The sequence below is a fragment of the Emys orbicularis genome, chromosome 6, assembly GCF_028017835.1.
Source record: "Emys orbicularis isolate rEmyOrb1 chromosome 6, rEmyOrb1.hap1, whole genome shotgun sequence".
NCBI lineage: Eukaryota > Metazoa > Chordata > Testudines > Emydidae > Emys > Emys orbicularis.
The window spans coordinates 129938468-129955865 of NC_088688.1; the positions used below are offsets into that span (position 1 = coordinate 129938468).

The 17398-nt window shown below is 44.9% G+C and overlaps 1 protein-coding gene across 1 annotated transcript; it reads left to right on the top strand.

Moving 5' to 3' along the window:
- Positions 1-5144: 5144 nt before the first annotated feature.
- Positions 5145-16070, top strand: FUT10 (fucosyltransferase 10). The gene is made up of 4 exons (XM_065406696.1): positions 5145-5225; positions 7217-7508; positions 13023-13858; positions 15837-16070. The coding sequence occupies exons 1-4, from the start codon at positions 5145-5147 to the stop codon at positions 16068-16070; spliced, it is 1443 nt and encodes a 480-aa protein (XP_065262768.1).
- The last annotated feature ends 1328 nt before the right edge of the window (positions 16071-17398 follow it).

The window sequence follows — 17398 nt, forward strand, 5'->3', positions numbered from 1 at the left end:
CACCTACACTGAGTGCTAGCAGCTTGGAATGGTCCTGCTTTACATTCACTTTACTCAGGAGATGCCTATGTAGAGAGATGCACCAGGCAAGAGAGAATCGGTCTTGCCATTTTTATACTCGACATGTCAACTTTATTTCCAAGTGACACATCTGATCACAGACTTCGCCCAGTTTAGCCTGCCCTTGGCCTGAGAAGCACAGAGCTCACCACACACGCCAAACTTTTATGACGCATTTCTTTTTACAACTGAACAACCCCCCTCTGGCAGAATACCGTGAATCTAAGTCCTGTTAGGAGACTGGGACTGGCTAAAATAACTGCACTGTTATCAAAAAAAGAAGTCAGCAAAGAGAACAGATTTTTGCTGAGATCTCCTTGTCCGGGACTTCCAGGAAGCGCAATCTTCACAAAAATGATAGCACAATTAATGTCATTTGGCTCCTGAGTTTTCCTTTGCAGAACATTCAGGATCTAGAAAAGACTGGCTCTGCTTTGCAATAGGACTAGTGAAACTCTGGAAACTGGATTAACAGGAACTGGCCCCTCTCAGAGGGATTCTCTGCATATTTATTTTGCTAAGAGAAATAATCTGAGCTCCAGGTTTTTATCCTGATCTCGAACAGCTGCACAAACTGAAAGTAAAAAGCGCATAGCAACAATGGCATAAGAGCGCAGCAGTTTTCCTGAGGTAAGGAAAAAAAATCATCACTGGTGTGGATTTCTTGGTTATCTAACAGCATAGGATGCAGTGATGCTGAGAGAGATGCAAAGAGCTGCCTGCAACCCTGTAAAGGGCTGAGATGGAGAACAGGATCAGCAAACCCTAGAGCCTTTGATTGCTGTTATGAACTGGATTGTTTAAACAGATGTAGTTGGATGTTGGAAAACAAATAATCTACGTGTGTTGCTGGGCTGTAAAATCTGGCATTTTGAATAGACGAGGTTTCCAAAATGCATTTGTGTGAATTTAAATGAGGTTGTTTCGCTCCATAGGAGACTAAAAGTTTGTAATGTATTCCAGTCATGGCTCAAATCCCAAGCGTCTCCACCCATTTTGAAATTCACTGGACAGTCCTGATAGTCATAGGTGGCCAGCTAAGCTTTCGAAACAACTAGGGGTGCTACCATAAAACAAATATTTACTGTTACCACTATTTGAAAGTTCTGAACTTACTTTTGGCATTGCAGATTCAGTATGCTGGCAGTGCATCAGCACAAGATCCTGTAATACCATCACAGATGGCAGACACAACATGGCAGTACTCTGTGGAGAAAGGAAATGTCACCCCCATCCTCCAAAATTAGCAACGCTAGCCTCATTTCTGGCTGGAATTTTTTACTCAATCAGATTCTTAGTTTTGGTTTAAGCAGGAAAAGAGACGGTGCATTGTATTAAAGACACTGAACTGAATTCTGTTGTGCTCTGGATGTTGATATTCTGGATTTACACCAGTCTAACAGAGGGTAGAATTTGGCCCACTATATATGTGCACTTTGTTTCCTGTGCACTTCAAGCACTGCAGTCAGCCCTGGAACAAGTGGCTTGATTTTCAAAAGTGCCGAGCGCCTCGGCAGTATTGCCAACCCCAAAGCATTCAGAAATCATGAGACGGGCCTAAAAAAAAAAAAAAATACATGTTGTGTTCTTTGTCTTCTGGTTTCTCAGCTTTCAGAGTGAACTCATGTTTTCAAACTCTTCTCTGCAGCGAGAAAGATTATTTGAAATGTACGATTTTAAAAACAGAAGCTGAGATTGGCATGTATTCATGTGACAGGAGCTGCAGCTTTAATAAAAATGTCAAATCCACGAGGCATGTAATAAAAAGCCAGTGTTGCCAGCTCTCGTCGAGTCACCCGTACGAGCCTAACTTCAGGCAACCGTTTTTAGAAGTCCTGGCACAGCATATTTCACTGCTTTCCCCCTCCCTTCTCGAGGGAACACCGTGCCAGCTTTCCAAGAGTCCTCAGCAGCCAGCACTCCCACTGAGAATAATAGGAGCTGTTGAGGCACTGAGCACATTTACAAAAGGCCGGTTCATTTAGGTACCTACATGGGAACTCAGCTCTTTTGACAATCTTACTATCGTGAGACGAAGCACAAAGGTGTGAATGCCCCAAAGGAGTTAGGCATCCACGTCCCAGTTTTGGGCACCAATGCAATGCAAACAACTCCAGCTAAAATCCTATAGGTGCCTAACCTCACTCAGCTCCTAAGTTTTTGCAGGAAAAGTTCCTTAGGCCCTTACGTTTCTGCCTCTGAGCATGTGAACTCAGGGCCGGCTCTAGGTTTTTTGCCACCCCAAGCAAAAAATTTGCCGCCCCAAGCTCCGAGAGTGCAACTGCCCAAGCAAAAAAAAAAATGGCAGGAAAGCCGCCCCTGGGATTGTGCTGCCCCAAGCACGTGCTTGCTTTGCTGGTGCCTAGAGCCGGTCCTGTGTGCACTGCTGCCTCCTTGTGGGTGTCTGGGTGCTTAGCTCCCATATAAGCCTCAGAGAGATTCACAAACCAGGGCCACCTACTGGATCGGGTCCCTCAGGCAAGTTCACGGTGATGACAAACCCTTATAACTTTTAACCCCGTGGTTAGGGTACCCACCTGGCAGTCTTACCATGCCACCTCTACTGCTCCACTGTGGCTAGGCGGCGCTGCCTTCAGAGCTGGGTGCCCAGCCAGCAGCCGCTGCTCTCTGTTCTGCCTTTAGAGCTGGGCACCTGGCCAGCAGCCGCTGCTCTCTGCTCTGCCTTCAGAGCCGGGTGCCCAGCCAGCAGCCGCTGCTCTCTGCCCTGCCTTCAGAGCCGCGTGCCCGGCCAGCAGCCGCTGCTCTCTGCCCTGCCTTCAGAGCTGGGTGTCCAGCCAGCAGCCGCTGCTCTCTGCTCTGCCTTCACAGCTGGGTGCCCGGCCAGCAGCTGCTGCTTTCTGCCCTGCCTTCAGAGCTCACCCCACCCCGAATACATTCTGTGACCCCCAGTTTGAGAACTGAAAACTGTGGTGCTAGCAGCATGGCAGGGGAGAGCGAGCAGAGCCTGTGGGAGCATGAGCAGCCCGGTGGCGGGAGCCCTTCCTGATTGGGAAAGGGTGGCTATAGGGGGGGCTAAGGCAAATTTTGGGGTGACTATAGCCTCGCAAGCCACCCCTAGCACTGCTCCTGTTGGTGTGGGCCCTGAGTCGCTGTAGATTGAATAGGCCCCCATCCAATCTGAACTGGCTGTGTACACCTCCATCGAAGTCCTGGAATGCAAACAAAAGCATGGGCTGGAGCCATTACGTAGCCTTGTTTGGTGCCGTTGGTGACAGCGAAGGCTTCTGATGAGTCGGCACAGTCCATCATCCTGGCCACTGTGGAATAAGTGAATAACAGCAATCATCTTCTCCGGGCCACTAAGTGTATGAAGGAGTTTCCATAGGCCCTAGCGAGTCATTGTGTCAAAGGCCTTGATCAGGTAGTTAAAGTCCCCCCACTTGGGTGGAAATTCATAATTCTGTATTCAGTGCTGGGTTTGAATGGTGTGTGGTAAATAAGGTTTAAGGCCACCTATTGAATGACGATAATAGAGTTACTGAATAACTACCTATTCACTGAAGGAGGCCGGGTCCTGTGGAAAAAATAGTATGTAATCACGTAATTAAAGTCTGTTTCATAAAATACATGGAAGTAAGGGGGTTAAATTAAGTTTGCACAGGCAGCCTTAATTCTGGCATTTCCTAACTTTTGAGTGCTTAACTTTGTAATGTGAATATGCTTTTAATGTAGTGGTTTTGGATGTTTTATATTAATATTAACTGTTGCACACAATGAAAATATTAATGAGGAATTCATTTGAATGTGTTTTGTTAACAAGCAGAAAGGTACAAAAAGTCTAGCGCACTCCAGAGGGAGACCCTTGTAAAGAGATATGGTTGAAGACATTTTGCTTTTGGTCTCATATCTCAAATATAAAATTATTGAACCATTTAAATATTAATCTTAGTCTATGAAATATCCAAGGCTTGATCTTCACTACAGACTTCTGTTGATAGGGTCTCCCAGCTGAACTCCTGGTGTAGTTTGCCTCAAAGAGCTTTGAAACCGTCTAGTTTCCCATTCATCCCAAGGTAGAGATGTATGTCCTCTGGCTCAGTCTGGTACCATGCAGGAGATCCAGCACCCGTACTCCCCGCGCCAATGTGTGCAGCCAATTATACTATGCAAAGGGCATGTAAAACCCTCCCACCTCAGCATGCTAATAGTTCAGCCCTATGCTGCACAGATGGAGAACATGGTGGCAAACTCATTGGGCAACATTTGCTGCTGCTGCAACCAGCTTCCGTGGGGTACAGTTGAGAGGGGGAGTCACAAAGGAGCCGGTCGTAGCTCCATGATTCTAGGGCCAGTTTGAGGCCAGCCAGGCACAGAGTAGAGCAACCTAGTGGGTGCTTTAATCCTCTCCAGCTGGTGATGTCCACAAGGGGGTCTCTAGGCACTGTCTTGATAGCAAGGACAAGTAATAATACATGGTTTCTGATGGGGCGGATAGAGGTATTTCTCACTCTTGTTATTAGTTCTCAGGCTCGTAGATGTTGGGTAAATTGTCAAGCTCTGGTCATTTACACCTGTGTACAGTGAGTGCAAATCAGAATCTTCCGCTCAATGACACAGGTGTTTTTACAGGTATTTTGCTCACAGGTCAATGCCTATGAGGTTCCTATCAGTGGAGAATCAGGCTCTGTCTAGTTTGTTAGTGTGCTTAGCAGGCCTGGCTTCTGTCTGAAACGTATGTAGTAAAGGTATCAGCTGAGTGCATCTCAATGTTCCACCTGGTACTAATTTTAACTGCACTTTTGTTTACAGCACATAGGTTTCTAATATTTGCCCCTTCACTCTGTGTTTGATTTAGCTAGTGCATCCACCTCCAAGGTATCTTTGGTTCAAAACGCTGGTCTGATGTCTACAGAAGAACACAGTCCTGTCTAGACACTGAACCAAACACTGAGCTTGGGATACAATCCTTGATGGAGCCTCCTTCTGAGCAGCTGTGGCCATTGAGAGAAACAATGACAGAATGGGAAGGCACGGCAGGAATGACTGAAGCTGCAGGAGGAGCTGGTATCCCTGATAACAGGCCTTGACCACCACTTGGCACTCTGTGTGCCTGGCAGCGCAGCATGATTAGAATTGGGAGGAAGAGACTTTGGGCATCTTTCTTCTGCTTTACGGCCTTCTTTTTTCTTCTTCTTACACTCCAGGTACCGTTAATCCTCAGATTGGGTAGCTGCGGAGTTCTAGTCGGGGAAGGGAGGGAAAAGAGATGTATGTGGTTGCACTCCAACTGGTACACAATTCTGGCAGGACAAAGATGCCATTAAAGGCCCTGAATATTTTCATTAATAAATAACACTTTCAGAAGAATCCGTGTAAATAATGTCTATTAGTTGGGTACTTCACTGAGAGCACAGGGCTAGAGGGGAAAGGTAAATGAATTAATAACTTACTTACAAAACAAGGAGAAAAGACAAAACCCAAGGGCAAAGAATCAATGTGGGTAATAAGGGCTTAGAAAACTTTCAATGACACTAATAATTATGGCATCTTATATAAAAAATGAAGACAAAAGGCCACAATTCATTTAAAGTCTGATCTTTCTACTTTTTTATTATTATTATTATTATTAATAGGCATTCCTCAGTAGCCCTTCTCCTCCAGACAAATGACATTTTGATGCATGTTTAAAGATGTCTAAAGTCATTAATAAGTTTGGACTCAGCTACTGACTGCAAACTGTGGCCAGGAAGCCCTGACACAGTTGACAGAGTTGAGAAAGTGTTCTCAGAGCTGGGTGTCTCCCGGAGCATTGCCTCCAATGCATTGTCCTTCAATCATAGTATCACAAAACTCCTAAATCCTGGCTGTTTGGATCTGCAGCCATTCCATAGTAGCCCGGGGCTTGTCATCTCCCATGAGGTAGGCAGGGCCACCTGTTAAGTACTGGGACAGTAGACCACCAGGGAAACCTAGGCACTGCCGCGAATGGTGATGGTGACTCTTCCTTCCAAGTCTGTACTGACCCAATGGCCATTTATGGTGGTAGGAAGCACAGCGTCAGGCCAGCAAAAAAGTCTGACATGAAAGATAAATATGTTCATCTTTTTCCATGATATATAAATAATCTTACCTATTGCAGAGTATATTTAATTAGCTCATCTTTGGGCAGCAGAAAACAGGCCCATTCCTCCTGCAGTATCTTCAGGGCAGTTCCTCCTCTTCCCCTGGAGAAAACTGGGACTTCATTTCCCCTTTCCCACCCCAAAATTGTTCTTCGTCCTGCATTTTGCTGGTCCTCTTCTCCTGAAGTCTGAGACCCTCCTCTCTGCCCTCCAGGATCTCTCTCAGTCTGCTGTGTGCCCACTTCCTTCCACCCAGAGCAGCTGGGAGGAGAGCAGTGGGACGTGGTTCTGCCTCACACCATGCCAGCCGGCACAGCTGAACCAGCATGGCAGTATCTTAATTTGCTGCTGGCTTAGACCAGACTGGCCTTTATTAATAGACAGCAACCACGGCTAATGTCAGTCAGTCTTGGCTTGCAGTCAGACTCCTCTAGGCTGCAATCTCAATAGCTCTCACAAGCTAAGCAGGTTCATTTGGTCTGGCCAGGAGTTGAATTATATAATCATAGATATTAGAGTGTAACCCTCCCCCCTGCCCCCAACTATTAAGCAATCTCATTCTTCGCCCTGTGCACAAAGAACCATTTACAGTGCAACGTAACAAGGGTTTAGTGATCCTACAAAACCCTGCGGCAATTTTGTGTATTCTTGAGCGCCATCTACTTGCCTCTTCTCTTGTAATTTCACTGTTTTCTGACACCTCCCTTTTCTAGAGCACGCCTGTAACAGGCAGGGCTAGTTTTAAAAATGGGCCACCCTCCATTTTGTAAGTCTTTACCAGACAGACAGCAGAAAGTATATTATAAACCACTGGGGCCCCTCACCAGCTTCAAGCTGAATAATTTACTTTGTCTACTTAAATTCCCTTTACAGTTTCAAATGGGTATAGTATTTTTCACTTCCTATACTAAAACAGCCATGAAGTGCTGCTTAATGCTACTAAACAGCTGCCAACGTTCCCCAAGAGATGGCTGCGTTTCACTGACAAACTTTCCACAAGGAAATTAGCGTCTGCTAGCCAAACTCTGTGTCCCTGGCCATGCAAGTTATGATGTATGTGTTTTTCTCCAAAGGTGGTTCTTGAACTGGGCAAGTCTGAAAGGAAGATAAAAGTCTCCAGTTTACAAGATGGTTCATTAAAACTGGAGGAGCAGCAGAAACATGCATATCAGTTTTTTAATAAACAGGAACTCTACAGCAATACCAGGAGAGTTTTAGATGCGGACAGATACCCTATCCTGCTTTGGTGGTCCCCGCTGACTGGTGAGACTGGGAGGTTAGGTCAGTGTGGACAGGATGTCTGTTTCTTTACTATCAAGAGGACCTACCAGCATAATCACATGACAAAAGCCTTCCTCTTCTATGGTAAGGAATTGAGTCATTTTCAATGTGTGACTATTTCTCTGTTATTCCCCTGCTATTTCTGTTATAGATCAAGTACAGAGCAACTGTAAACCTCCACAGCAAAAGTTGTTAAAGTCTCTCTGGTGATAAAGTGCACTGGCAAGTATCTCCACTTGCACCTAAAGTGCAGTTCTACTCTGAAAAGTGATCCTGTGAAATGGCGTTGTGGAATTACTTGTGTATTGTCTCTCGCTGACTTCTAGATCAAATGTGCTCGGTTTACATGTGACATGGACATTCTTCTCCCTGCCAGTCCTGAAAACTCAGCCCCAGATCTGAGAGTCAAGCTTGTTTCTTTCCTAGCCTCGCCCATTTGTCTTATGTGATACCACGCCATTCCCTTCCTTGCCAAAGGGGTAACTAGTTGACTGTGAGTGGAACTCACTAAACAATTATCATTGATGATGCCCAAAGAGTAGAATCTAGTTCTCTCTCTGAGCCGTGTTGGCTCTGCAGTCAAAAGCAGAAACAACATTTTTGTCACTAATGTAAGCAGATATAACTCAAAATACATCAGTTAAGAAGCTGCAATTTGTACAAAGTTTCCTTTTAGAGAAAAACTGCATTTTATGCATTTCGTGCAAGGAAGATTTTTTTATTCTCTGACTGTAGGCTGCCGTCAACTAAAATATCTGATATTAGAAGACTATTTCAGGGTTCAGTACCTTGATTCATTAGCTCAGGGGGGCGCATGTGGTTTTTTGGTTGTTTTTTATTTTTTTTACAAAATGTGAACCACAGGAAACAAATGGCTTGTGATAATCAGTTAGCTTTATTTAACTGCAAACTTCCCACCTCTTCCATTCTGAGAGCTCTAAACGACACCCAATTCCAAAGGATAAGTAGGTCAGTTTAGTCTATTAGTGAGGCTGTGCTGAAGCATGAATGGGAAGAAAAAATTAGCAAAGGAATCAAACGCTGACCCATTTTAAATAAAAGGAAACCAAAGCTTACATCACATGTATACTATAAAGTCTGTGATATTTCTGGCCTATGACAGTGCTTCTGTTTGCCACCCCCAGCTCTAACAGAAATACAAGTGGCTCATTGTACCAAGCTTGGGGAGATGATTAAATATACTTAATTAAATTGGAATGAATATATTAGCAAAAAGACCCTCCAAGTCCTTTTTTTAAATCATGATGACAGTGCACATTTTGAAACCTTTTGCAAAGGCAAATTCAAAAATGTTTGGTTTTAAAATAGCAGGGAATGATCTATCACTGCCAGTCAAGCCAGACTCCAAGCTCGCCTATTATATTAAATGCGGAAAAGAAACCCTATGTTAATGCAAGGTTGTCACATATTTAAACATAGGAAAGTTAAGGAATGCATAAAGCAAGCTCTCATATTAGCATTAACTTGCCTTTATTGTACATTCTGGTTAAGCTTTTCAGAAGGGCAGCCATCTCTTGGAGGGTTCAGTTTACTACTGTGAAGTTTACACCTGCCATTGTCTTGTGGATGGAAATCTGGGTGTTTGTATCTCAAGATCTCAACCTGCGGGCCGCTTGCAGCCCAGAGCTGTGGCCCATGTGACATCCTCATGGCCATACAGATGCAGCCCACAATGGTAAATAGGTTGCGAACCACAGCTCTAGATACCTGCCAGGGAATTGCATCCTCAAAGGAGAAGCGTCCCTGCTCTGCCTCTGAAATTTTTGCCTGTGGATATTCAGAAGATTTTGTGCCTTAAAGTGAAAGAAGAAGGTGCTTTTCGGTGGAATTGCTTTCCTAGCAATACTTGCTTTTGTTTATGGCGAGTCATCCCTCTTTACTCTCCCAGGCATCCTGTGTGGGTGATGTCTCGAAAGAGGCACTGCTGACCTGTCGCAGAGGCCCACTCCTCTCCTCAGAGCTCAGGGTTCTGTTCAAAGGTGGAGAGTTGCCCCAACAGTGGATTTTACGCCTGCCCTTGGGAGGGTTTCCATGCAGTTCCCTTTTAAAAACTGGGATCACAGCGTTTACATTTGCAGGGAGAGCTCCTGCTTCCTGTGGATTTAGGAGCCAACTAAGGGTATGTCTCCACTGCAGTCAGAGATGTGATTGAAGCTAGGGTAGCCATTCTGGCTAGCTTTAATGACAAAAATAGCGGTATAGCTGTGGAGGAATGGACCCCAGCGTGGGCTAGTAATGTGACTATGTACGTAGGGTCCCACATGTGCTGAAACCCGCGCTTTGCATTTACATTGCTATTTTTAGCCACAGTAGCGCAAGTAAAGCCAGCTCAGGTATATCTCTTCTAGCTTCAGTCACACCCCGGATTGCAGTGGAGACAAACCCTCAGAAGGGTCTGCCAGGAGCCAAGGTGCCGGCTGCTAGAAGTGAACCTCTTGGCGGGGGTAGCGTCCCCACTACCAAAGCCGCAGACATGAGAATTCTAAGGGTACGTCTACACGGCAGTTATGGAGTGTGATTGCAGCTGATGTGGACATGCCCAAACTAGCTTGAATCCAGCTGGCTTGAGCACCGGAGCTGAGAAGCCAGGCAGTGCATGCTCAGTATAGGCTGGCCGTGCAGCTTCACTGCTCTGGTACCTGAGCTAGCTAGATGAAATCTACCTCGGGTATGTCTACACGAGCTGAAACGGCACCCGGTGACTGCAGTGTAGACATACCTTAAGAGCCAGGGGAGTTCTGCCCTGTCTACCCCTGGGGGATGAGACCCTGTGTGCAAGGTGCCTTCAAAGGAGCAGAGCCTTTTCATATCCCCCATTCCCCTCTGCACTTTGCCACGTATTACGGGTTTCCTAATTAATACTTTGGAGACTATAATTATGAGCGTTTTCCATCTTGTTCCACCTTCTTCATCTCGTCATAATCTTATTAATTCCCCTTTGTCCCACAGTGGCAGGTACGGTCATCATCTCTTTAATCCTTAAAAGTTCTTTGTCTACCAGCTTGACCAAGATTAAGTGTGTGCTATTGGAACCAGTCATTTCAGGGCTTTTACCTTGAGTACAGGCTTCCCTTTGCCTAATTCTCCTCTTCTCAGTTAGTCAGTTTTACACTCCCCTTTCCACTCCCTCTGCTTTCTCACATCCTCTTTATAGTCCCGTTTTTCTTGACACCTCCTCAAAGAGGAGGTGTACATGTAAAAGCCAGCGAAGTCAAGGTTACTCAGAAGTCTACGGTATTTCACTATCCTCTACTCTTTAGCTCTTCCTAACACCACTTGAAAGCATGTTTTAAAAATAAAATAGCTCTCATGAGCTACTGTTCTAATAATTCACCTCCACTGCTAGCAGCTCACATCGCAATAACACAGCGAAAACAGAAAAAATGAGGATCATTTTCCTATGTGCAGTATGATGCCTCATCGTGGGAACATATGGTCACCACACAGAATCACATGTAAAAAGAAGAGGATACAGAAGGCTTTAGCTCCCCCAAATACCATCCATTGTCATTTATGGCTCTTGCACTATTGGTATTAGGATTTTATACTGCCACCCATCACTGTAGGAGCTGGTTGGATTGAAGGGAGTGTCATTCTTATGATGGGAAGTCTTTTTCAAAGAATCAGGTCTTGCTGCGTTTCCTAAAGATGGTCAGACTTTGGCTTCACCTGATGACCTCTGGACGTTGTTTCATGGCCAGATCCCCTCGATCGAGAATAATGATTAAAATATAATCTCCAAACTGCTAGCACTTAAACTACAATCAAATAATATATACCGTAGTCCCCAACCAATAAGGAGTTGTCCTAATATAATTTTTTTAAGCACTTTGCAGTTAATCCTAAAACACAAATCACAGACTAATCAAATGAACTTCACACAAAAAGTCCTGGAGCGAGAGTGTCTGATTTACCACCATGGTCTGGCTGCTTTGGGTCATTCTAGTGATGCAAAGCAGCCAAAACCCCAGTCTAAGGGGACAGTTGAAAGGCCAAGTTTATGGCTACTTTGCATTGCTGGAGTGGTCTGAGTGAATCTGTCCCAAATTTCCATTTGTCTGGATTAATTCTCTTATCTGTTATAACTCCTGGATATTTGGTTACTAAAGCTTTTTGGAATAATGTCTTACTTTTTCTTTCAGAGTAGCAGCCGTGTTAGTCTGTATCCGCAAAAGAACAGGAGTACTTGTGGCACCTTAGAGACTAAATAAATTTGTTAGTCTCTAAGGTGCCACAAGTACTCCTGTTCTTTCTACTTTTTCTTATCCTTGGGGGTTGGGGAAAGTACAGTTACTTTAAAGGTAAATGGACACAAGCTCCAATAAGCATGTGTAATTATTGGGGTTACTGTGTACCCCAAACCTTAGGGGTGCCACTAGCATGCCTGGTGTACCACATTTTGCGGGCAAGCACAGTAGGTGCTTCAGCAGGTAGGCCTTGTAGGCGCTAGCCCTGGTGGAACCCAATAGCCAATCAGACACATGGCTAAGGAAAGGTTTTTACTAGGGCTGGCAGGAAAGGAGAAAGGTTGCCGATACCCTGGATATAGAGGCTTAGTTACAGTTCAAAGTGAGCAATTGTGGTTCTTGTTTGGGCCCCTGTGGGCAGTCCAATTGAGAGGCAGGGCGCTTCAGGCCTCGTTCCTGGGGTGCCCTCTCCAGTCCAGTCTGTACTCAAGCAAATAAGCATCTGCAGGCTTCCAAGCCAGGCTCAGTTAGTGTCCCTCATTGCATTGGCTCCCTGCCCAGCTGCTGCTGCTCCTCCAAAAGCCCCACAGAGACCTGCACCCAGCTATGACGTCCAGCAGTCACAGCCTGTCCATTTGTGGCCCTGTCAACAGTTCCCAAGGCGTCTCTTCAGCTTCCTGCCGCTAAGTGGCTCCCACTTCTGAGTCCCAAACAGGGCCCTGCCACATCCTCGTTCAGGACCTTACCTGGCCAGGGGAAGGGGATGTACAGTGAGGAGGAGGCGGATAGGAGTTGAAGTCCCCAGCTTTGCAGATCCACCACACATGATTCACCTTAATGGTAACTCATATGCTCCAAGGCCTATAATCTGAGAACTTGGTTATACAAGAACATGTGGTACAGATACCCACATCCTCACACTAGTGTTTATTGTTGTGCTGTAATTGTTGGTTTCATAATTATGACTATTGTATCTGGAATTTTATTTTGACTCTGTGGCCCATCGTTCCAGAGAAGAAAGCAATCCTGTTATTTCTAAGTGTCTTACAACAATTAAAGATAATAAGTCCACTAAAATGCAAAATTAACACAACCCTTTTCAGCCTATCTGTAATCTAAAACACTGCTATTCCATTACAGAGTTTACTGGAAATATTAAGAGGCCAGTTGTGCCACCTTTACTTATGGTGAGTAGTACCATACTACAGGACTAGTCCTTTTGCAGTCAACAGAACCTTACTACACATACAATCATATTCATTGTGAGTAACAGTGGCACAGCTAGGCCCGAAGTAAATTACAAGGGCCTTTTACAGTGATTTAAAAATATTTTTTTTCCTAGTTCAATATATTAAGGATATGGCTAGTAACATTATTTGTGTTTGTCTAGGTACTGACTTTAATATAGATAGCTTACCCCTCCCTCGTAAACGCCATCACGACTGGGCCCTTTTCCATGAAGAGTCGCCCAAAAACAACTACAAGCTCTTCCACAAACCTACCATCACCTTGTTCAACCATACAGCTACCTTCAGTCGCCACTCCCATCTGCCACTGACTACTCAGTATCTGGAGGGCATAGAGGTCATAAAGTCTGTGAGATACATGGTTCCGTTGCAAAAGAAGAATAGCTTGAGAAAAGGACTTGCACCGCTTGTGTATGTGCAGTCCGATTGCGACCCTCCTTCAGACCGGGACAGCTACGTGCGTGAGCTGATGAGCTACATCCAGGTGGACGCCTATGGTGAATGCTTGCATAACAGAGACCTTCCCCAGCACCTCAAAAACCCAGCCTCCATGGACGATGGTAACTTCTATAGAATACTTGCTCAGTACAAATTCATTCTTGCTTTTGAAAACGCAGTTTGCGAGGATTACATCACTGAAAAGCTCTGGAGGCCCCTCAAGTTGGGAGTGGTACCAGTGTACTATGGGTCCCCCAGCATTACAGACTGGCTTCCTAGCAATAAGAGTGCAATCCTTGTAACAAGATTTTCACATCCCAGGGAGCTGGCACACTACATCAAGGCACTGGATACAAATGACAAAGAGTACGAGGCCTACCTAGAATGGAAAGTGAAAGGGGCCATCTCCAATCAACGACTGCTCGCTGCTATCCAAGAACGCAAATGGGGAGTCCAGGATATCACGCAGGACAATTATATTGATGTGTTTGAGTGCATGGTGTGTAATAGGGTGTGGGAAAACATCAGAAGGCAGGAAAAGGTACTCATAACTCTCATTGGGTTTGGGGTTGTTTTCTTTTAAGTATAGCTAGCTTTGGCGAACAGAATCTGACTGATCTTCCAGCAGGGCTAAAACTCCGGTGCCATGCTGACATACACAGACTGATATACACTTTATTAGAGAACACTGCCTCATAAGTTCAGTAGTTACAATCATGAGGGGCCACTTGTTAGGGTCAGAGAGTAGTTCTGTCTCCTGGGCCTCTCTCCTGGGATTACTAGTTGTGGTGGATTTTTCTGATAGGGACACAGCACACCTGGAATTAAACTGAAACCACAAACTCATTTAATGTCTGCCTCAATCATCACGCAGTAAAGAGGGGCAGCCACCTTTTCAAAAGTGGCCACTGATTGTAGATTCCACAGCAGTTTGGGTGTCCAATTTCAAGCACCAAGAATGGAGGTGCCCAAAATCTATTTTGAATTTTTTCCCCTTGGTCATTTATCAATATGGATTGAATTATTTTTACATCTGCTTATCCAAATCAGGAACTTTGCTTACATTTACATTATCACACAATCTGGCTTGTGATACTGTATCTCCTCTGCTGTTTTCTACTGCGGCAGTCTGAACTGTAGCGCTTTCTCATCAACCGGCAAGGGGAGACAGAAAACTCTTAGGAAGATGAACTGTACTCCTATGGAAAATTGGACTAAGAATACTCATGTTGTTTTCAGATACTTGTCTGTTGATCATTAGTTAAATGGGAGTAAAAATTTTGCCATGCAAGTTATTGAGCATTCAGCTTATCTAGGATTGTCAGTTCTATTGAGCCTTTAACCTACTCTGCAAATTTCTGGTCAGACAACCTCTTTTTTGCTTAACCATGCAAGTGTAGGAAGCAGGTGTAGGAGAGAGTAACTATAGAACTGAAAGCTGAGATTCTCCTAGTTCCCACATTGCTAGGTCTCCCTAATCAAGGAGGCTTCCAGGACCAAAAGGCCCGCTGAGTTCACCAGTGCCTGCTTCATAGCTCCTATCACACAATGCATATATATATTGAAATGATAACAATTAATTGCTAAACTCTTAAAGTCAGAATCTTAGCTGGTATAAATCAGCGCAGCTCTGTCGAAGTCAAGAGAACATCATCAATTTCTATGAGCTGAGGCTTTGGCTATTATTCTCTGATCCTGATCCATTGAAATCAGTGGGAGCTTTGCTAATGACTGCAATGAGCATAGAATCAGACCCCAGAGCAGGGATTAGAATATGGTGCTGAAATGACTCAGTGGATTGGTAGCTACAGGGAACCCTTCGCAGTTAGGTTGTCAGTTCAGTGTAGCCCAATTCTGTCTCATCTGGAAGCTTTTACCATCTGATTCCTTTTTTTTTGGTGGCCTATATGAAAACTAATTTGGTTTCAGTCCCGTTCCCAGTGAATTGATGTCTCCCTTCCGAAAATCAGCGCCATGACTGCCACTCTCATGGATGTGAGAGCGACAACGAGGTAATATCTTCTATTGGACCAACGTCTGTTGGTGGAAGAGACAAGCGTTTGAGCTGACACAGTGTCCTGAAGAAAAGCTCTGGGAAGCTCGAAAGCGTCTCTCTTCCACCAACAGAAGCTGGTCCAATAAAAGGACCAACCGGCTTGTGTCTCTCTTATCCCAACACGGCTACAACAACACTGCAAACAACTCATGTGGATGGGCAGGGAAACCAACCTACTCTTTCACTCTCCAGGGCATCGTTAAGGTACATCCTGCAGGGCAGGGTAGGGAAGTTTTCGGTTTCACTGCATGTGCTATGCCCATTCTATCAAAGCAGTCAGGCAGGATACAGTCCAGAGCATGAACTTCACAAAGAGATGTTCCTACGGTGCAAGGAACAGTGAAATATTCTTTAACTGAGAAAGAGAATTCGGGAGGGGGTAGAATACTTTCTACTAATCAGTGCAGCTATCCATGACCTGGAGTCTAATTAAACCCTTCCTGTGTTTCTCCTCCATTGCCAGGGATTGCCACCCAGGAGATGGAACGCACAGGTTAACCACCTGAGTTGCCCGAAACCTGAGGCTTTCTTGTTCTCCTCTCCAAACGTACGCTGGACATCTCTGCAAGAGATGTGGATACCAAGCTTTGAACAATCCAAGAAAGAAGCCCAAGCACTGAGACAGCTGGTGGAAAGGAATATGAACTTTACAGCTCAGGAATTTTGGACACTTGTATTCAAAGAAGAAACACGATAGGCTATCACACAGAGTGAGCTCCCCAAAGGAGTCAGATATGTAATATTCTTTTGCACGATGCCTTAACATTTGTAGGTCAGTAAGTACAGGAAGGAGTTACATTGTCCTGTAAGATAGAATGTAATAGGTACAGTACTCAGTAAGTACTGATAAACTATAGAATTACCCTCAGCGGTCTTTTAAAAATTGTATTTTTATACTAATTGTCATTAGCTTGGACATTTGAGCATTAAGACTCAGGAAGGTGCTTAATGCACATGCCTGATTTTAAGCATATGAGTAGTCCCAGTGAAGCTAATGGCACCACAGTCACTTGCTTAGTATCAGGCCCTTCCTTGCAGACCTAGCAGAACCAAGCCCTTCGCCTTCTCTGATCCAAGCTCCCACATTGCTGGGTTGACACTCACAGGCTATGAGGCAGGTGTAGCGATCAGGCCTGCTGCTCAGTATGTCTATTTATCATCAGTCCCCTTGGCATTCACAGTTTGAGTTCGGACTTGGCAAGCTAAAACGTCCTGAGGCTGAGTAGGAATGTAAAATGCATCAGTATTTAGCACTGGGAAACTCCATCTGCTACTGCCCGGGGACAGAAAGAATGAAAAATGCTGGGTAAGATTTAACCACCATCTCCTATTTAAAACAGAACCGTATGAATTTTTGCCCTCCAGGGGGTCACTCCAGACTAATTAATTCGGTTTATTCTGTGGTAATCTATTTTCATTCACTTAGACAATAATAGCCACACAAAGATGAAAGGATGCGATTGGGTGAAGCAGGGATTAAATGAAGGGCCTGATCCTGCTGCAAAGCCTTACCTATGTCGACACTAGAAATGCTACAGTAGCACAGCTGCAACAGAGCTGTCACAGAGCCGAAGTGCCTAGTCCTCGATAGGAGCAAACCCGTGAAGCATATCGGATATCAATAGGTATGTCTACACTGCAAAAATAAGCCCCCCAAACCAAACCAAATCAAAACTGTGCAACGAGTCTCAGAGCCTGAGTCAACTGCGGGACTTGTGCTACGGGGCTCATTCCCGCTCAGTCTGGAGCCCGGACTCTGAGACCAGCCCAAGTGGGAACATCTACACTACTATTTTTAGCCCTGTTGCATGAGCCCAAGTCAGTTGACTCAGGCTCAGACTGGCTGCCTTGTTTTTGGTTTGCCGTGTAGACGTACCCTTACATGCAATCTTCAAAAAATTGCCCGTTTTACCTTTTAACATAACACCAACAGCTGTAAAATATTGCTTTGTTTTCTCTCTCTCTCTTTTTTTTAAGAAGCTGTGAAGAGGGTTAATGCTGGAATGATCAGGCCATCTGAGAGCG

What these genes read in the sequence shown, in the direction of transcription:
- FUT10 (XM_065406696.1), top strand. Translation starts at nt 5,145, where the DNA reads ATGATTAGAATTGGGAGGAAGAGACTTTGGGCATCTTTCTTCTGCTTT. An exon ending in AAAAGCCTTCCTCTTCTATG is followed by an intron (nt 7,509 to 13,022) that starts GTAAGGAATTGA and finishes GTGTTTGTCTAG; the next exon opens with GTACTGACTTTAATATAGAT. An exon ending in ACATCAGAAGGCAGGAAAAG is followed by an intron (nt 13,859 to 15,836) that starts GTACTCATAACT and finishes CTCCATTGCCAG; the next exon opens with GGATTGCCACCCAGGAGATG.